The 22032-nt window shown below is 47.7% G+C and overlaps 1 protein-coding gene across 1 annotated transcript in view; it reads left to right on the top strand.

Moving 5' to 3' along the window:
* Positions 1-2011: 2011 nt before the first annotated feature.
* The window catches only part of zbtb41 (zinc finger and BTB domain containing 41), a gene marked incomplete at its 5' end in the record, with an annotated part of 65769 nt that continues 45748 nt past the window's right edge, over positions 2012-22032 (top strand). The window contains 3 exons of the mRNA XM_084333637.1: positions 2012-3498; positions 3737-4011; positions 15295-15505. Of these exons, the coding sequence (XP_084189763.1) occupies positions 2012-3498; positions 3737-4011; positions 15295-15505 (1973 nt within the window). The remainder of the gene's footprint in view (positions 3499-3736; positions 4012-15294; positions 15506-22032) is intronic.

The raw sequence follows: 22032 nt of genomic DNA, 5'->3' as shown, positions 1-22032 counted from the left end.
GGGAAGACGGGGTTCCAGTGGAGGCCGCTGCGTACTGGGACCGGAACCTGCAACACGTGTAAAATCATGTTGCGGAGCAGGTGCTGTTGAGGCCGAGGCCGAGCGGTTACACTGCCGCTCCGTATTGGGCACAAAGACCACGTCCTGAGCACTATGTCTGGGACTCTCCAGACTAGAAGACCTCGCTAGAGGCTCCTTAGAAAAGCCTGAAGTGTCCAAGACGTCTAAAGCTGACTGTTTTCCTGACTCAAGTTCAAGGACACGACTCTCTAACGAGTTAACCTTTCTAGGAGAGAGGGACAGACAGAACACAGAGCCATGCTTACACCAGGTGGCGGTGGTAGACCGGGAAAAAATTAAAGTAAAAAGTGCTATGGATCAACTGCTAAAGGCTACGTGTATGGAGCCAATTGAAGGTTTAGCTAAAGAGCTAAAACCAGTAGGTCGAGCTAGCCAGGTAAGCCTGGAAGCTAGCGGACTAGGATAGTATAGTTGACAAGCTAACAAGGAAAGACCAGAAAATGCAGGTACAAAAGAGTGGCCTGCTGGAGGAGGGCAAGTAAGAGGCAGTAGATACTCAAATGCACTCGGTTGCCTCCTCGGAGAACTCCAGCAGGAAAACTCCAAGTCTTAGTCGGTCGCCGGCGCTTGGATAAACTACACTTAAATCCCTAATGAATATTGTCCCACACCTGTAGGGGGCCGGCCTCTGACTGATTGGACTAATTAGCACAGGCTGCTCAAGTCAATCCCTATGGGGTGAACTGAGCTGATTGATTCACAACATTCAATTGTGTGTATTGAGCCGTACTGTATTGTACCCATTCTGCAATCTGTTAAATAAAGTGTTCATTCATTCATTCATTCATTAGCACCGTGCAATCCATTCTTTGTGGATCTAGCCCTGAGAATTGTTACGCGCGATGCTAGTCAGTCTCGGAGTTGTCTCGGAATGGATTTGGTAGCTTTTTTCTGCGTCTCCGTTTTAATGTCTTAGTGAAGATTGATTTATATGAAAACCGATGTATGTATAATTTAGCTAGCTCGCCAATGTTACTGTGATTAAAGCAAACTTAAAAAAAAAGAAGAAAAAAAAGAACTAACTAAATTTTATTAAAAAATTACTTATTATATTTTTTCTGCAGGTGCGGCCGCCCCGCCAAGGCAATGGTAGGGGAAACACTTACAGTACTGTTACATTTGTGACATACTAGATATGCAAATATGCAGTACTGTTAAACAGAGATCCTAACAGAAAACATATCCATACGAGGGGGAGGAAACTGTACAAACTACAAACTGTACAAACTGTACTCCTAACAATGGTTTGTGAAAATAAAGGCCTTTCCTCTACATTCATTAAGCAGAGGTGGGCGGGGCCAGCAGCATGGACACTACCATCCCATAATAGAATCATCGGACAACAAAAACCGGCAGACCCACATGTGTTTGCAGAGAACGCTCAATCACAGAACTATGTTGTTATGTTTATTATGTTTATATTTGCCCCTCAGATCTAGTGGACGACAGTGGATCACACACAGCGATGAAGAGAAAGCCCAGCCGCCCGCCGCCTCCCAAGGGCAGGCCCAGCAGGCTCAGCGCCACCAGAGGGGGTGCTGTTGAGATGGAGTCCAGCAACGTTACCCCATCGCACTCTCACACTGTCCCAGGACACGCCCCTCCAAACAGCCACACTGTCCCAGGACACGGCCCTCCAAACAGCCACACTGTCCCAGGACACGGCCCTCCAAACAGCCACACTATCCCAGGACACGCCCCTCCAAACAGCCACACTGTCCCCGGACACGCCCCTCCAAACAGCCACACTGTCCCAGGACACGGCCCTCCAAACAGCCACACTGTCCCAGGACACGGCCCTCCAAACAGCCACACTGTCCCAGGACACGGCCCTCCAAACAGCCACACTGTCCCAGGACACGGCCCTCCAAACAGCCACACTGTCCCAGGACACGGCCCTCCAAACAGCCACACTGTCCCAGGACACGCCCCTCCAAACAGCCACACTGTCCCCGGACACGCCCCTCCAAACAGCCACACTGTCCCAGGACACGCCCCTCCAAACAGCCACACTGTCCCAGGACACGGCCCTCCAAACAGCCACACTGTCCCAGGACACGGCCCTCCAAACAGCCACACTGTCCCAGGACACGGCCCTCCAAACAGCCACCTGGTCATGTCGCAGCACAGCCACAACCTCCTCAAATTCTTGCGTGACGACCGAACCCGCCAGCGGTTCTGCGACGTGTCCGTGTCCGTCGGGGGGAAGCTCTACGGGGCCCACAAGGTGGTCTTGGCCCACGGGAGCAGCTACTTCCACGCCGAGCTGTCGAAGAACCCTGCGACGGCACACGTCACGCTGGACCACCACGTGGAGGACTCTGTGTTCCAGCACCTGCTCAGCCTGCTGTACGGCTCCGAGTGCGTCGTCACGGAGACCCAGCTCCCGGCCCTGGCTCTGGCCGCCCGCTTCCTGGACATGATGGACGTGCTGAAGCTGGTCGACGGCGAGGGGGTCTTCCAGCCGGGGGCGGGGGTAGGCGGAGAGGGGGTCTTCCAGCCGGGGGCGGGGGGAGGCGGAGAGGGGGTCTCCCAGCCGGGGGCGGGGGGAGGCGGAGAGGGGGTCTCCCAGCCGGGGGCGGGGGGAGGCGGAGAGGGGGTCTTCCAGCCGGGGGCGGGGGGAGGCGGAGAGGGGGTATTCCAGCCGGGGGCGGGGGGAGGCGGAGAGGGTGCCTCCCAGCCGGGGGCGGGGGGAGGCGGAGAGGGGGTCTTCCAGCCGGGGGCGGGGGGAGGCGGAGAGGGGGTCTTCCAGCCGGGGGCGGGGGGAGGCGGAGAGGGGGTCTCCCAGCCGGGGGCGGGGGGAGGCGGAGAGGGGGTCTTCCAGCCGGGGGCGGGGGGAGGCGGAGAGGGTGTCTTCCAGCCGGGGGCGGGGGGAGGCGGAGAGGGTGTCTTCCAGCCGGGGGCGGGGGGAGGCGGAGAGGGTGTCTTCCAGCCGGGGGAGGGGGGAGGCGGCGAGGGGGTCTTCCAGCCGGGGGCGGGGGGAGGCGGAGAGGGTGTCTTCCAGCCGGGGGCGGGGGGAGGCAGAGAGGGGGTCTTCCAGCCGGGGGAGGGGGGAGGCGGCGAGGGGGTCTTCCAGCCGGGGGCGGGGGGAGGCAGAGAGGGGGTCTTCCAGCCGGTCACCGCGGCTCCGGTCCAGGCGGGGGGAGGCGGAGTCTCGCCAGCACACGGCACTGAGGTCCAAAGCCCATCCGGCCACAGGTTCTGCTCAGAGAAGTCCCTCCAGAACCCCCTGGCCAGGAGGCACAGCGGCCCGCAGCAGGCCGACGCGGAGGGGAGGGTGGCGGGGACCAGGAGTCACAGCGGCCCGCAGCAGGCCGACGCGGAGGGGAGGGTGGCGGGGACCAGGAGTCACAGCGGCCCGCAGCAGGCCGACGCGGAGGGGGGGGGTGGCGGCGGTCGGCACGCGGAGGTCTGCCCGTAGGAGGAGAGCCCCTGCCAAGTATAAGAGGGACGACGTGGAGAGCCCCGCAGAGAGACAGACGAGCTCATCGCCGACCGAGGAAGAGGGTGAGGAGGAGGAGGAGGAGGAGGAGGAGGAGGAGGAGGAGGAAGAAGAAGAGACTGTTAGAAAACTAAGGTCCAAATCTGACGCGAGGGGAAGGTCGCCGGCGGAGACCCAGGGAGAGGAGGAGGAGGAGGAGGAGGAGGAGGAGGAGGAGGAGGAGGAGGAGATGGAAGGCCAGCAGAAGACGCCCCTGGGCTGTGCAGCGGACGGGGAGACCAGGCAGCAGCGGGAGGAGGAGGAGGGGAAGCTGAGCGCTCTGCCCGCGGAGGCCTCCAGTCAGGCGCCAGTCTATCCTGCGGGCCTGGAGGCCTCCAGTCAGGCGCCAGTCTATCCTGCGGGCCTGGCTCCACTCATCACATTCATTCACACCTCCAGCAAGAAGACCCTCAAGTGTCCCAAATGTGCCAAGACCTTTGACCGCGCAGGTGGGCAGCATGTAGTACTACATTTACATTTAGTCATTTAGTCATTTAGCTTTTATCCAAAAGCGACTTACAAGTTCTGTACGACAAGTCATCAGGAAGGGCACAACTCTATCAGCTGAGTAACAATGTTCATCAAAGTGTTGAGTGCTACAGTGTAGGTTAGTTTATTAGGACAAGTACATGACAGTAGGGTTAGTTAGGGTTAGATTTTAGACATTGTTTGACTAGAGTTTGACTAGACAGGCTTCGTTATGATTATTACATGCACGCTATTATGTCGTTATTTGTTAAATGGTAAATGGTGCATTTTATACAGCGCTTTTATCCAAAGCGCTTTAGAATTTTGTTCCTCACATTCACCCGTTCACTCACACCTTCACACACCACCGACGGCGGAGGCAACCACGCAAGGTGCCGATTAGGGGCAGTTAGGGGTTAAGTGTCTCTCGCTCAAGTGTCTTGCTCACTGTTATTTTTCTGCACTGTTGCGCTTGGCTCAGCTGTGACACGGCCAACATCTGTATTTGTACTCGCTGACTGCAAGATAGAAGGGCGATCAATATCCATTCACAATACTTGAATAGGCCGTATACACCTACTGTACGTCCCTCACAAACCAAACCAGTTTTATAATTTTTTTTTCTTTTTTCTGCAAAATCTTTTTTGGACCATAATGACCAAGTGAGAGAAAAGTCATGTCCATTGTTCCAATGAACTAGCAGCTCCACTGGATCAATTGGGGTGAATTGTTTTGACCATCTCCCATCAGTATGGGGTTTATTGACATTGTAACGGCAATTTTTCCTTTCCAATGTCCTGCTTTCTCTTGCCCGTTACTTCACAGGTATGATAGGGAGTGATCTTACGCAGTAGACACAGCAATGATGGATGTCCAGTCGTGATTCCAGGTTTAGGGGTGTTTATTGCTGAAGTTGCAGGAATTATATGGTATTCTATATCTATTTGGTATTTCTTGTCTTCTGGTTGCTGAGCTGCTGAGCTTCTGTTACTGAGCTACTGGTAAGAACGGTGTGCTCCTCACTACCTGTGTCCCTGCTGATTACTGCACCTGTGACCCTAAATACCTAACCAGTGCTGTCCAATGTAAAACCCACCACCAGGTGCCCAACAATAATATTACAAATAATAAAATAATATGCCACCATCATAATGGCTCCTACACACCGGCCCCTAATTGTCTAAAGTGTAATGGCAATTAATACTAAAATCATATTCAGGGAGCCATATTCAAAATTTACAATTTTCACATATTTTCTTTACAATTTCATTACCAATTTCTGAAGAAAATACATAAAATAAAAAATCTTCTTCAAACTTAGGTACTAAAAGCCTGTTACTGTAGGCATGTTGTACATGCTGAAAGCCTGTTCCTGTAGGCATATTGTACATGTCAAAAACCCGTTCCTGTAGGCATACTGTACATGCCGAAAGCCTGTCCCTATCGGCATTACTCCGCTTCTTTACAATTCAGTCTCTTGGAGCAGACATATCTTGGATATTGGTCTGGTCCTCTGATCCATCTTTTGCAGCTTAAGAAGCGGTCTGCAGTTGATGCTGAATCTGAAGGATTTTCCTTTGTGCTCACATATCTCCATTGTTATATGTCAGTAGCATCCCTTATAAAAGAGATCCTGTTTGCTACAAATGTTTGAAAACGTTTAGTTTAATTGTTTATGTACTTAAGCACTGTAGTGCTATCTGTCCAGAAAATGGATTTGTCCAGTGGTAGCTAGCTGCACTCTCTTCTTTTGTACTTGTGCTTTCCTTCTTTCCTCTATCAGACCCCTCTGTGTTGGTCAGATTGTCTTCTACTGGTTCATCCTCCACATAATCCATTATCTCATACATAGCTTGCTCTTCTTCCTCCGTTTTGGATGCTTCCTTAGTTTCCTTGCTCTTACTTGTTGGTTTCTCCTCTTTTCCAGACATTCTATCATATCTCTTTGTGGTGGTGTTCTTCTTTCCCCTCTCAGGGTGTTCCGTGGTTGGCTGGTCATCAACACAATCTACCACATAAGAAGCCTCTTCTTCCTGTTTTTTGACGCTCTCGTCATCTTTATTGGCCGTTCTGTCTTCCTTTCGAGGAATTCCTTCTCCTTTTCCTGACTCAGAATCCCTGACAGGAGTGTCACTCTTTGCTGGTAGTTTGTCATCTTTTTTAGAAGTGTTGTCATCCTTCTCAAATGTTCTGTCTTTCTTTCCTCTCTCAGACCCTTGACCAGTGGTCAGATAAACATCTATTGGCTTATCCTCCACAGAATCTACAATCTGATATGAATCACACACTTCTTCTGATACTTTCATCTTGGTTCTGCTCTTTCTCTTGTCCTTGTCCTTGTGCTTGTCCGTGTCGCCATCTTTGTGCTTCATCCTTTCCTTCTTATTGTCTCTGTGTTTTGTGTCAGAGGAGTCCTTGTGGTTGCATTTCCACTTCTCCTCAGGCTCCTTCTCGGCCTTCTTTTTTCCGTCCGCCACTACTCCTTTCTTCTTTGTCTTCTTGGGCTTGATGTCCTCTTCATCATCCTGTTTCCTTCTCTTGACTTTCTTCTTGTGGTTTTCGGTCTTGATTTTCTTAGGTTTGAAAGGTAAGTTTAGACAGTAATGTCCAGCTTTAATTCTTGCAGAGTGGTTTACAATATCAAGGAATTTTACCTCTTCTCTTGACATTTCCTCTGTTTCTTTACTGGCTCTTTCACTGAAATCCTGATTGTACTGTTTGACAAGTAACTCCTCTGTGTTTAGAATAGATATTCTATTGACAGCAGGAGCAGGGCAGCCATTCTCATCCCTGATGGTGTTGTCTCCTCTTAAGGGACCATAGATGACCCACCCCAATAGGGTCCTCGCAGCGTAGGGTCCATCTGCCTGGCTATTGACCACCTCCCAGGTGTCCAGTACCTTTGAGGCGTTTGTGCCGATGAGGAGGTCAATGCCAGAGTCTATTTCAGGTATTGTGATATGGTTCAAATATGGCCATGGTGACAAGTCCTGTTGTTTTGGAATATTGTGTTGTGAAACTGGCATGGTTTTATGAGTGAACACATCAGGCAGTTGAATGAAGTTGTTTGTGTCCATCCTAGCTATTTCCAGACCGGTAATATGGTAGCTGGTCTCAGGCTTCACTTGGTTTGTTTGTTTGGTTATTTACACATATAAAAACAGTTACATATATAATACAATATAGTCCACAAGGGATGTGTAGGAGAATTGCCTAAAAACCCTCAAGGGGCTTGCATGTGGCATTCACCAGGAAGCAAAATTACATTATATCAAGATAAATATAAAATATAAAATAAAATCCCCCCCCCCCCCCCCCCCTCTGAACAAACAAACACACACAAGCAGGCCTACATAGACACCGAAGTAGGCACCCCATGCCATACGATTTCTGGTATAGAGAAAACAATCAATGACAGTAAGAATATATAATAAAACGAAAATACAATAACACAATACATCAAGCCATCAGACTACAGTTTGTAAAGGAAGTCCATATGGGAAATATTGGTGATCTAGGAGATGAGATTTCAGTGCTCTTTTGAATTTCAGAAAAGAAAATTCCAAAATATGTGGAGGCAAAGAGTTCCACAACTTTGACCCTCGGTAGAGCAAACAAAACTGAGATTGGGAAGTGCGGGAAAAGGGTGGTCTAAGCAAACAGGAACTACGTGTGGGGTAATTATGAATTTGGTGATTGTGGGCAAACATGTCATGAAAAAAAGGGGGAAGGGCTCTGTTTAAAGAACTATGCACAAATAAACCAGTCTGAAGATGATTCACTTGATAAACACTGAGGATACCTAACTTATGGAATAGAGGCTGAGAAGAATGACTTCGATGTACACAGCTGATTATTTTTAGAGCTCGTTTCTGCAGACAGTATATGGGCTCAAGTTTGGTCTGATGCGTACTACCCCAAACTAAATTACAGTAATTGATATATGGGTAAACCATAGAGTAATATAACATTGTGGCAACCTCGGTGCTCAGCAAGTGACGTGTTTTTCCAAGAATACCAATACTCTTGGCCATTTTTGTAGTTATGGCTGTGATATGAGGTTTCCATGATAGGGATTCATCAAGCAGAACACCAAGGAATCGTGTAAAACACACCCTAGCTATGGGGATGTCATTGATCACTACTTTAGATGAAGAGTTAAAAATCACAGATTTGAGACCAAAAAAAATGAAATTCGTTTTTTTAATGTTTAGTGATAATTTGTTGCATTTAAACCAAATTGATAGTTTGTTAAGTTCTTCATTTATGACCCTAATGATGGTATCAGGATCTTTATGTGAATAGAATACACACGTGTCATCTGCAAATACAATTTTCAACAGCCTGTCTGAGACGTTAGGGAGGTCATTGATATATAACAAAAATAACAAAGGCCCAATAATTGAACCTTGGGGCAGACCGCAAAGTAAAGGAAGAAAAGGAGAATTTATCCCATTATAAGATACAGACTGACGTCTATCTTTAAGGTAACTGGTGAACCATAGCAGTGCATTGTTTTTTATTCCAAGATGTGAGAGCTTCTGCAGGAGGATATTGTGATTGACTGTATCAAATGCCTTTGATAAGTCTAAAAAAATACCTATAGTGTTTTCCTTTCTGTCTTTAGCTTTGTATATTTCATTAATTAGATGTGTTATTGCCATATATGTTGCATGTTTCTTTCTGAACCCGTACTGGTGAGTGTAAATAATTGTGCTTATTAAGATGTTCAATTAATCTTTTATAGACCAGCTTTTCAAGTATTTTTGACAAGGTAGGAAGGATGGATATAGGTCTGTAATGGTTGAAGACGGCTGGGTCATCATCTTTATAAATAGGGATGATCTTAGCTATTTTAAGTTCCAGTGGGACGATTCCCTTCTCCAGTGATGTATTAAAAATATGACATAATGGCTTCACAATGGATTCTTGAATGGATATCAGTAATCTGCCTCCAATACCATCATAACCCGGAGAAGAGTCCCCCAGGTTGATCAAGATCTTCCGAACCTCATCCTCTGTAACCGGCAAGAAGTTAAAACTGTCATTGATTGGAGGATTCATAAACTGAAGGGGACTATGGTTACTAAATGGAATCTTTGCAGCCAGTGTTGGACCAACTTCTGAGAAAAAGTTATTAAAGTTATTGGCAATTAATTGCGGGTCAGTGATAATAACCCCATCAACCTTAAATTCATTAGGCAACTGATTACGTTTATTTTTTTTGTTGAGGATAGAGTTAATTGTTCTCCATAAGAGAGTCATGTTATTTTTGTTTTTAGATAATTCCATATTGTAGTAATGCTTTTTAGCTCCTCTGATAATGTGGTTTAATTTATTTCTATAGTTCCTAAATTGAGCAAGATAAAATGGAGTGGGATTGAGAAGATATTTTTTATACAATCTACGTTTAGTATTTAGTGATTTGATAATAGCTGGGGTTATCCATGGTTTGATCAGTTTATGATGAGGCTTGGGAGATGCCTGTACAAGGGGAAAACATAGGTCATAGGCCTGGGAGATACGTTCAGAAAACAAAGTAAAAGACTTTTGTGCATCAACAGAGTGGAGGATATCTGTCCATGGATACTCGCCGACCACTAGTCCAAACCTGGTCAAACTAGCTTCATTAAAGCGTCTCTTATATTTAGGATATAGCATAGTTGGAGACTTTTCATGTTCCCTATATAATATGAGAAAGATTGGACAATGATCAGCAATATCCATGCACAGAACTCCTGATTTCATGCTCTTATCCAACACATTAGTAAAGATATTGTCAATCAGAGTGGCAGATGTCTCCGTCACTCTGGTTGGTACTGCAATCATAGGATGAAAGTAGTGGGAATACATTGTGTCAATAAACTCCTTAGTTGAGTTATCATTCTTATGGTTTATAAAATTGATATTTAGGTCACCCATTAAATAGCATTTTTTCCCTTCTTGGAAATGACATCCAGAACATTTGTTAGATCAGCATTGAATGCAGACAAGCTAAAGCTGGGAGGTCTATAAATACATGCAATAATGGCCTGGTGGGTTTCAACAAACACAGCCTCAGCAGAAAGGGTTAAATACTTTTCGATGTCATGCCTTTCTTTATACACCATGTTCGGATTGAGATATAGAGAAACACCCCCACCCTTTTGGCCTTCTCTGCATCTATGAATATGCTTATAGTTATTGAATTCATACAAATCAGCATTGTCTTTAGACAGCCATGTTTCAGTAAGCCCCATTACACTAAAAGAGAAGTCAAGGTTAGTCAAACAAAGGCATAAAGTATCATAGTTTTTTGGCAGGCTGCGGACATTGATATGAATGAGGGAAAAGTCACTCCTAGTATTTTGAGGGTCAACAGTGGAATTGAATTCGTTCACACTGAAGTAATCAGATATTCCAGAGACTTGTTTCATTTGAGCAAAACAATGTGTGTCAGGGTCATTATTGAATAAAAGGTTTGATGTTGATGAGTCCCGAGATTCACTTTCTGACTGAAGCAACGTAGTGGGCGGGTCCTTCAAAAGTTCATTTACTTGATCATATGGGTTGGAGTTAGAGTTTACATGTAATGAACCAGAGACAGATGTAGGGAAGGTTTGGAGATGAGCGCCAAATTGGTTGTGTGAGGAAGATGACATGATAGATAGGTGGAGAAAAGATCATTAAAAGGGGTCATCATAGCATGGTAGGTTCCCACTGACTTTCACTCGTGTTGTGTGGTTGGAATCACCCCCTGAGGCTTTCGTGGTTTGATCACCAGTCTGTCATAGTTAATGACGGCATACTTTCCTTCATCCCTTGCCTGTTTCATTGCTGGAATGAGGTCAGCTCTCTTCTTCCTTAACAAGTCAGAGAAGTCCTCATTTACATAAATTAAGGTGTTCTTGAGGTGAGCTCTCGCCTTGGCAAGTATGAGGTCTTTATCCTTGAACCTCAGGAGTTTCACAACAATTGGTCTTGCTTTATCAGTGTTCTGTTTCACACTCCCAGTGCGGTGGGCTCTTTCGATTTCGATGAACTTTGGATCAATTTCCAGTTTGTTTTTTAGGAATTCTCTGACCATCTGCTCAGTATCTGACCAGGACTCATACACATTTTCCTGAGTCAGACCATCAATAATTACATTGTTTCTTCGACTCTGATTTTCCAGATAGTCCATTTTGGATATGATGTCTTTGCTTTCCGGGGTCATACCCTGAGTGGGCAGGGACTGGAATGACTGGAGCTGTGATTCAAATGAGCCAAGTTTCTTCTCCATCACTCTCAAGTCATCAATTTGGGCTTGAGAGAACTGAAGGCTGGACCTGACCTCATGTACCTCTTTCATAATGCCATCAATTCTAGTGGTTGTAGATTCCATGATGAGCTTGGTAAAGGACATGAAGTTTGACTCTTGCCTGTTAAGCATTTCCACATAGAATAATTTCTGTTGATCCATCATTTCTTTCACATTTTCCATAGAGACATAGTCCTCATCTTGAGTAGAGATGTTTTGTCTTGTTTTGATCTTGCGAGGGGACATGCTTACCCTCTGTAGAAGTTGGTATGAGAATTTTGACAATGGATAGAAGACAGTCAGGTAGGTTGGATGGTGGTAGAACAGTAGGCCCGGATTCTTAATCCATCAAAAATCTCTTTCGGTGTTAGTCATCCACACTTCAGCAACTCTTCTCTATATATGGCTTTAAAATATGATAAAAATAGCTTTGTATGCTTTGAAAAAAGTATTTAAAAGAGTCCAGAATCACAATAAAACATTTGGATGGCTTGTAGCCAAAAATTGCATGCTGCTGCTGCTAGACAGGAAACAGGAAACAGGAAGTCAGCCATATTCGTTTTTTGTCCAGGAATGTTTAGCCTTCTCATTAGGCTTTCAGTGCAGAATGTAGATGTGCTTCCATGATCCAAGAATGCATACGTTTCCAATACTGTGTCCCCCTTGTGGCTCTTTACCTGTACTGGTACTATGGAGAAGAGGGAGGTTTCATCACCGGCCCCAATATGACCACAGGTGTGAGGTGAGATGACAGCATTGTCTCCTAATGATTCCTGTGCCATTTGTTCAATGTGGAGTATATTGGGATGTTTTTGTTTACATGTACCACAAGTTAAACGACTTTTGCAGTCTCTGCTTAAGTGTCCTCTTCTCAAACAGCCAAAACAGACTTCCCTTTCCTTTAAGAAGTCTATCTTCTCTCTGTGTTTTTTCTTCTTCATCTGTGGACACCGCTCCAATGTGTGATCACTTTTATTGCAGAACAGACAAGAATTATGAGAACTGATGAATACATTTCTTTGCACTCTATTCGACTCCACTGCTGTTTCCATGGGTGTTACTGTTGTTGCAAAACTGCTTCTTGGGCTTGACCTTTCTCTTGGTTTAATGATGGTTGAGGTTTTGACAGTTGAATTCTGTTTAGCATCCTGGATGTTTTCAAAAAGCGTGTCAGACAGTATTTTCACCTGTCTCTCTATGAAATTGACCAGGTCTGAGAAAATAGCACGATGCCCAAGCTCCTGTAGCTCACATGCCCTGTTCCTCCATCTTTCTCTGATCTTGTATGGCAGTTTCATAAGGATGGTCCTCATGTTTGACACAACATTCATCTCCTCCATATAGGCTAGATTTTCCATTGCATTGCAACAGCCTCTGAGGAAGAGAGAGAATGCCTGCAATTCTTTCACATCCTCCTGCTTGATTGCTGCCCAAGCAAAGGCCTTTTCCATGTATGCTGTTGCAATTTTGTGCTCATTCCCAAAATGCTCTTTGAGCAGATGTCTTGCCCTCTGATAGCCCTGTGATGGAGGCAGATGTTGGCAGCTGCGGACCAGGTTTTTTGGATGTCCTCTTGTGTATTGCTCTAGGAAGTGTAAGCAGTCACTGTCATCATCAGTTCTTTTCTCCACTCCTCCCTCAAATGCACTGATAAAACCTTCATATTTTAATGGATCACCATCATACACAGGAATGTCTCTTGGTGGTAGAGTGGAATACAGATTTTGCTTAACCAGTAAAGCAGTTATGTCATTCTGTCTTTGTAGCACATTGCAAATATCACCGGCAGGGGGTGTAGTATGAATGACATGACCTTGAACATCCTTTTCCAAATGAACCTGTATATTTTCAGTTTGAACATGTTGGCTGTATAGGCCTCACAACCTGTGGCAGGGAGGGAGGCTTTGTTTGAACATGTTGGCTGGGGAGAGAATATTGCGTTAGAGGAGTCATAGAATGAGCTTTGGCAGGTGTATCACAAATAGGCTGTTTAGGTCTCACAACCTGTGGCAGGGAGGGAGGCTTTGTTTCCCTTTGAGCAGCAGCAGCTCCTTTTTGACAGTCTGAGCTCCTCCCACTTGACACTCTTGAACTATTCCTTGATCCCATTGTTTCCAGTACATGGGCCTTTGCATTTGCTGCTGCCAGCTGTGTTTCCATTTCCAGTTGTTCCAGTTGCAATCTGAATTGTTGTTCTTGTGCCTCATTTTCTCTTCTGAGTTGATCTTGTTGTGCCTCATTTTCTCTTCTGAGTTGTTCTTGTTGTACCTCTTTTTCTCTTCTGAGTTGATCTTGTTGTACCTCATTTTCTCTTCTGAGTTGATCTTGTTGTGCCTCCAGTGCATGTTTTTTCTTTAAGGCAGCAACCTTTTCCATTATAGCGGCCTTTTCGGCCTGAGCTAAAATACGAGCAGATGAGGTGGAAGATGCTTTTGATGCAATGGATTTGTGTGTGGATCTTGATTTTGAAGCATTTGATACACTGTCATGAGGTCCAATATCATCAGAATTTACACCACTCAGTCTTTCACCTTCAGTAGTGACATGTGTTTCCTTTTCAACAGTGACATGTATTTGCTGTTCCACTTCTGATAGCCACAGATGTACATCCTGTATAAAACCTTCTAGAAAGTCAATTTTTGGTTGAAACCATTCCTTTTGCATTTCAATTTCCTCTTCATGTAATGGTAAATTCATCAATGATGAATGCCTTTCCTTGGCTTCATCACACAGAGTGGTTAATTCATTCAAACGGCGTTTTACTGTATTTGCATTTTCATCTGACTTCATGAGCCCTTTCAATACATCTCTTGACTTAACAGCCTTTTTGACACACAAGCCTCTTGTCTTCTGGCTGTTTTCAACCAACATTTCCAAGCCTTTGGCTGTGTACTTGCAAACTCGTTTTTCCCTTTCAGGATCCTGTCCAACATTGCCATCTAGTGGCTGAGCATCAGACATGTTCATTCACAGTTTTCCAACAGCTTAATTCACAACTCACCCAGTAGAGCTGCGCAGGTGTTTCCAATCACCTCAATCAGCCGCCATATTGGCTGTGAAACAATCTGTCCTTCTGAAGCCTTTGATGATGTCCTAGTTTCACTCATGGCTGTAGAGCGACGTTCTTACTTGAATGTAACGGCAATTTTTCCTTTCCAATGTCCTGCTTTCTCTTGCCCGTTACTTCACAGGTATGATAGGGAGTGATCTTACGCAGTAGATACAGCAATGATGGATGTCCAGTCGTGATTCCAGGTTTAGGGGTGTTTATTGCTGAAGTTGCAGTTGTACATTCAATTTATTGCTAGAGTGGGTTCTGTAGGAATTATATGGTATTCTATATCTATTTGGTATTTCTTCAACGTCCTTAACCGTCGGGCTACAACTGATAATGATCTCCATTTACACACCGTAGCACTTATATAAAAGCAGATGTACAAAGTGTTTTAACAACTAGAAAGATATTTTAAAATATTAAAAACGCAAACAATGTTTTTCTTTAATAGAAGACATGATAATAACACAATATTAGAAAGGCGTGGGGAATCAAAACATTGCAAAAGGGTAATCACTTTAAAGACTACGTCACATTTTAAGACTTACATCACCGCACTGCTTGCCTGTTTCTCATGAGTAGGGTGACCAGATGCAAAAAGTCCAAAAGCAGGACAACAGTAAGATTTTGGTGGGACAGACACATTTTTTTATTAGAATAACTTGTCTTCACCGAATAGATAAAGGTTAAATCAAAATAAATACAAATTAAATACAGAATTATATCTCTCCACATTCATCTTGGCACTGGCAGCCGACATCTGTTTTAAATATTCAAACTTTATCACTTGATTTTTTTCCCCTTTTTGCTTCGAAAAGAGGGACATCCTCTCAATATGTGGGACGCGGTCTCAAATGGTGGGACAGTCCAACCTGGAGGGGGACACCTGGTCACCCTTCTCATGAGTAGTGACGTCTCTCCTCGCTGCAGGGAAGTACGAGAGTCACACCCGGGTTCACACGGGAGAGAAGCCCTTCCAGTGCGACGTCTGTCTCCAGTGCTACTCCACCAAGTCCAACCTGACCGTGCACAAGAAGAAGCACAACGCCGGCGACGCCCCTGTCCAGCGGAAGGAGCACCAGTGTCCCTGCTGTAACAAACTCCACGCCAGCAAGAAGACCCTGGCTAAGCACGTCAGGAGGTGAGACGGGTCAAACAGAGTTAACCCTGGCTAAACACACCAGGAGGTGAGACAGGTCAAACAGAGTTAACCCTGGCTAAACACACCAGGAGGTGAGACGGGTCAAACAGAGTTAACCCTGGCTAAGCACGTCAGGAGGTGAGACGGGTCAAACAGAGTTAACCCTGGCTGAGCACGTCAGGAGGTGAGACGGGTCAAACAGAGTTAACCCTGGCTGAGCACGTCAGGAGGTGAGACGGGTCAAACAGAGTTAACCCTGGCTGAGCACGTCAGGAGGTGAGACAGGTCAAACAGAGTTAACCCTGGCTAAACACACCAGGAGGTGAGTCACCGTCAAACAGAGTTAACCCTGGCTAAACACACCAGGAGGTGAGACAGGTCAAACAGAGTTAACCCTGGCTAAACACAGGTTAACCCTGGCTAAACAGGTTCATACTGTTCTGTGGAATAGGGTTAGGGTTAGATAACAATAGTAGTTCTGTATCACACTAGCTCCCGCTCAGCGTCTCATTGCATATATCTCGCTTCAGCATATATACACTGAATAAATTTCAAAATGTACCTTTAAATGCCAGCATTCATCTGGCCACACCCCCATCCGCTTACCTACATAAGCAGGGGTGGTGCCACACACTCATCTCCTTCTCAAATTTCATCACAAGCAACGTGTTGCTCATATGCCCACTTGATGTGGAGAAAAATATTGGCTGACAATGTTTACGAGGAAAGGAAGAACAAGAGATACGTTGACATCATATCTTTATTTTCTCTCTCACTATTTTCGAGAAAATACGGCGATATTGTCTTCGTCACTGGAGTGTCTGGAAGATGGTGATCATTCTAAAATCCTCCACCGGTTTTCGTATTGGGAGCACGCCGCTGCATGCCTCTCAACTGCAGGTCCTTGCTGTGTTGGTTGGGGTGAAACCTTTCAGGACACAGCTGAACTGTAGGACGCGCCGCTGTTGTGAGAAGCGGTGGGTTTCAGGTTGGTGAGTACTGTTTGCTTGCGGCTCCACTTGTCTGTTAGTGCTATGGGGGCTAACTGACAATGTTTACGAAAACCGGTCCCAGGTTAAGGTCTTTTGTTCAGCCTCTTAGGCAGCAGCGGAAGACCTTAGTCTGAAGCCCATTTTAGTTAACTAGTGGGCCACGACCATTAACGGTAGGTTATGTAGATAACCTAGTTATATTAGTATTGGCTGAGCGTTCCGCTCTGAGCCTTATGAGATATTCCATATTCTATGATACCTATTGTATCCCCTTACGAACAAAAATTACATGCACCCCACCTGTATGGGGCTCCGCCCCCATGGTGGCACCGCCCATATAGCAGTGACTCTGGTCACCACACATCCTTCCTCGCCATAAAACCCGTCCCAGGAAAAGATTCCTCAAGAGGGAACTCAGGGCCGCGCAGAGCGGAACGCTCAGCCAATACTAATATAACTAGGTTATCTACATAACCTACCGTTATATGCCGTATTAGCTATCGCGTTCCGCTCTGAGCCTTATGAGATATGGGGAAGAGCGGACGCGAAGCCCGACAAATGTACCCCCTGAGGACCCGTAAGCCCACATCAAGGGGTGCGGGGAGCCCTGTCACCCCATCCTCCCTAATGAAGGGGGGGCGCAGTCAACTCCACCTGAATGCGAACAAGAGGGAAACTAGAACCCCTTGAACACACCGTACAGGCGGAACCACGTGTGACTCAACACACTGTGGCCCATACCCATACACTCCTGCTACCCGACCAAAGGACGGGAAGCAGGGAAGGCCACAGACCCCAGAACCGCCTGGGAGACAGAACCCCCGGTCATGTCCATGAGGAAAAACCTTACAAAGGAGCCCGGGGAGGACCATGAAGCTGCAGCACAGATGACCTCCACCGAGGCCCCACCCAGGAGAGCGGCAGAGGCAGCCACCCCACGAGTGGAGTGCGCCCTGACGCCCCCAGAGGGATCCTGCCCAGCCAACGTGTAGCAGAGGGTAACACCCTCGCACAACCAATGGGACAGGCGCTGCTCCGACAGTGCCTCACCAGCACGAGCCCCACCGTAACAGACAAAAAGCTGGTCGGTAACCCTGAAATCCTGAGTACGGCTGAGGTAAATCCCCAAGCACGGACTGGACATGACAGGTGAAGGCCCGCAACTAACTCACTAGTGTGAGGAGGAGGACGAAACGCCTGAACCACAATATCCCGGGAGCGGAAGGAACTCCGGATATTCTCAGGCACGAAAGCAGGATTAGGTCGCAGAGTGACACCGTAATCGGCCCGAAAAGACAGGCACTCTGGACGTACCGAGAGAGCACAGAGCTCACCTACGCGTTTAGCGGAAGTGACAGCCAGAAGGAACGCGGTCTTGAAGGACAGCTGTCCCAACGGCGCCTGCTCGAGCGGCTCAAACGGGGCCAAGGACAACCGACCGAAGACCAATTGAAGATCCCAAGTCGGAGCCAAGGAGCGTTGCACCGGCTTAACGCGTCGAGCGCCAAGCAGGAAACGCTTCACAAGAGGGTGGCTGAACAAGACATCCCCTCAAACCCCTCATGATAGGAGGATATAGCTGCTGCATATACCCTCACCGTCGAAACCGACAGTCTATCAAGGAGAGACTGGAGGTAACCAAGGACAGCATCCAGGGGGCAGGAGACTGAGTCCCGGCCCCCCGCCTTACACCACACTTGGAACATACGTCATCTGCCCGCGTAAGCGCGACAGTGGAGGGAGCATGCGCATTCCAGATGGTAACACCATCAGGATCAAGAACCTGCGCCCCTCAACGTACCCGTCCCAACAACTGACCTAACAGATGTATGGGGAAGAATCCCTGGCGGCACGGCATCGGTCCCAGACCTGCCTGGCCATGTCCAGACGCAATCCTCACCCGTCAGGATGAGGGCCGCCCCGCGACAGTACACCTGCACCCACATTCTCCCTGCCGGGGATGTGGGGAGCCCTCAGGCCGCGCAGATGGAGGACGCCCATAGCCAGCCGCCCACCGCCTGGTGCAGACAGGGGGAGCGTACTCCTCCCTGTCTGTCGATACACGACACTGACGTCGTATCGTCCGTCCTGATCAACACCATTTGTGGACCAGAAGGACCGCTTTCAACACCAACACATTGAACGTAGCGCAGACCGGGCAGCATGGTTTGCCAGCTGCCCCCTACTGCGTTGGCCCGACGCATCACCAGCGAGGGAGGCGTCGGTGAAAACGCAACGTGAGACAGCGCCGTAACCGTCCTAGGACGGAACCTCCCGAGCGTGTTGACAACACGCTCTGAGATGGATGCCCATAGCCCTCCAACCGTTGACTGGGAAGAGGAATACTCTACATCCAGTCTACAGCAACCCCAGGCTGGTAGAGACCTGCCTGGTATGAGACCTGACGATCCACCTTGACCGCGAAGGACCAGAACGTCATCAGGGCAGAACACTCCGTAACCCCGGACGACGCAGAGGCCCCAGTGCGGCCTCCACGCACTTGGTGAAGATGCGGGGAGCCAGAGAAAACCGAATGGCAGCCTCTGGTACTCATACGCTAACCCTGCAAAGGAAGCGTAGGTAAGCCCTAGGATGGAAGATCGGGGATGCGCATACGCATCCTACAGGTCTATGGAGGAGAACCAGACCCCCACCTGACAGTGTTCAACAGGTAGGAGACGATCCAAAAAATGCTGAACCTTCCCATGGGACAGGTCCAGCCTGGGTCTTACACCCCTCCCTCCCGACTTCTCGGGCTGAGAACACCGGGAGGAGAACGCCACGACGATGGCTTGCTTCGTCCACAGAGATTGGATCTCGTTGACCAGAGCTGTCCCTGCTGGAGACCCCGACAACAGGGTCTGTACCAAACCTGAAAACGGGTGGGGTTGTGTAAACACAAGTCCCCGCCTCACCGTTCTCTCCATCTACCTCGACATATGGTACTGCCGTAGTCATATGTGACGACACTCCCAACGCACCCGCCGTCACGTGGCGCAGGTCCGCCAGGAACTGTAGATAGTTGGCCCGGTCCCCCCGCTGTGCGAAGACCATGGGGGCGGAGCCCCATACAGGTGGGGTGCATGTAATTTTTGTTCGTAAGGGGATACAATAGGTATCATAGAATATGGAATATCTCATAAGGCTCAGAGCGGAACGCGATAGCTAATACGGCATATAACACTGGTGATCCCTGTGTTTTCTGGGCGAGTGGATGTTTTCTCTGTCACCGTGTAGGCCCCATCTTTCATATCCAAATGAGAGTATTCCTCACGAGGAAATATGGGCATAGATGTTCGTTAGTGGAAGATCTGTGTTCAAGTCAGCTACAGGCCAGTTTGGTATTGTGCTGGCTCCGTCGGGTGTTGGTAAAATCACCGTTGTAAAACTGTGTTAACATCTTGTTTCTCTTTTCTCTTAAAAAGTGAGGAGGGTTTCAGAACGGCGGCCTGTCTGAGTGAGTGTTATATCATTGTGTACAAGTTCAGGTGATAGCTGCTTAGCTTACGTGCTAGTGGTGGCCTACTGTTAGCCAGTCAGCTGTTAGCTGCGGCGCTAGCCTGCTGTGATCACTAGGTGGCCTACCTAGGCTAGGAAACGTTAGCTTGCTGCTATCGGCCAAGGCCCAGCGCGGGGTGGCTCCGGCCCCTCGCGCGCCGCCGCGGTTCCCAACCCCCCTCTCCCTCACGGGGAGAGGCGGGGGGGATTCGAAGCTCCCCTCTGGTCGCGTGCACCGTTCGCTCGGCGTCTCGCGGGCAGGGGCGGTAGCGCCCGACGGTTGGAGCGGCCGTTAGCTTAATGCTACTCTGTTGAACGTGCTTTGATTATAACATGTTTTAAACACTCTTGACTACGACGTCATCTTTGACAGAGGATGTTCGTCGAACCTGCCCTGGGCCAGGACGGCAAGGACTGCGTCAACAAGGGGGACCGTAGCGACGGGTTGGAGCGGCGACGCTGCCCAGATCGACAACACAGAACGGCTGTGTTTACTACGGTGCCTTGAGACTGCACTTCGCTTGATCTACGCTCCGGGTAGGCAAGGCCTGACCAGAACTTGTACACTTCTTCTGGCTTTCCCTTCTAAATGTTTTGTAAATAACGATGTTTTCCAAAACGAGTGTTGCTGCACTACATTTAGGATACGACGCGAGTTATGTGTGAATTGTCTTGTCACTGGTATTTAGCTTCTCCATGCAAATCGGGTTGTTGTTACAGATGTGAAAATGATCTGGTTTGTTGTGTTGAGAAACATCATGTGTGTTTATATGTACCGTGTACTCACAACTAAGGGGGTTAACTAACCTATAAAGCTATGCTTAGTGACAAATGAGTAAAGAATGATTATTTTCTCAGCCTGTAATGACAATGAACAGTGTGTTCACATATTAACAGGTTTTCCTGTTTTAACTGGCCGTATTAAGGGTAAAGTAGGAGGATTGTGTTTCCCCCCGGTTCCCTGGGGACTTCTTCATCCTCCTCTCAGACATGTTGTTGCACTACATTGTGTCACTGTGTGGTAGGGATACGATGTAACCCTTAGCTTGATTGCTGAGGTTGTGCTAAAACAGCTGGAGAAACTTTATTTTCCTAAAAGAAAAGATTGTTTGGTCGCTTTCGTGTGTGCTTAGCAAGGCCTGTGGCCGATACTAATCGAGAATTATGTATTCTCTCATTATGAAAAACGGCGTTCCTCTGTAGAGTGTTTTTGCCATTTTTTGTAGGTGATGATGGGTTGTGTGTGTCATGTGACCTACAACTGGGTTGGACTGGCCACAGAAGCACATGTGTAAGTTTGGTACCGGGGCTCTTGGAGAGCCCTCTCTATTCTGTGTTTTTTCCTTAGTAAAAATCAGATAGCAGGTTAGCTCATGCGCTGTGTGAAGCTGTCAGACGCTTCATGGAGCTGACTATGACTGTGTCATACTCTCTTTTTGTCATTACATCGTATCATGGGTGTGGGGTCGTAAAGGGGTGAACTGGTAACCTTTCCTTCCCCTTTTTTCTGTTGGTCAGGGGTAAACCCCCTGTCCTTCAAGGTTCCTGTCACGTTGCGGTTCGGCACGTTACAGGGTGAGGGGGGGGGGGGGGGGGGGGGGGGGGGGAAGGGAGTTTCCTGGTCCCACGGCCTGGAATATTGGGCGTGTGCACCGCATAAATTCCCCCGCCATAGAGTACGTCACTGTGCGCGTCTTTGTTGGTAGGACTTCCGTGTGCTGTTCAGGTACATGTGATGGATCTGTTTCGGGGGGTGGTCAGGGCTCCTCCTCACCAAGCTCCTATTCGGGCCTTCTGTGAGTTGGGACTCTCCTTCCATGTGAGGGAGCCTCCTTCAGAGTACAGAGCCTCCTCCTCAGATTGTCAAGGTGAGTGGACCCTCAAGAAGGAGTCCTACTCTATTGTGTATGTATTCGATTCAATTCGATTATTGAGTGTGTATGGGTTCAGTGCCTCTTCCCCGGAGAGCACTAAAACCAATTTTTTTACATGGCTCAAGGTGCAATATATTCTTTTCAATCTGTACAGCTCGCGTGG

This window comes from Notolepis coatsorum (assembly GCF_963971535.1).
Source record: "Notolepis coatsorum genome assembly, chromosome: 17".
Taxonomy (NCBI): Eukaryota; Metazoa; Chordata; class Actinopteri; order Aulopiformes; family Paralepididae; genus Notolepis; species Notolepis coatsorum.
The sequence above is the reverse complement of the archived record's forward strand: the minus strand, read 5'-3'. Positions and strand labels throughout refer to the sequence as shown.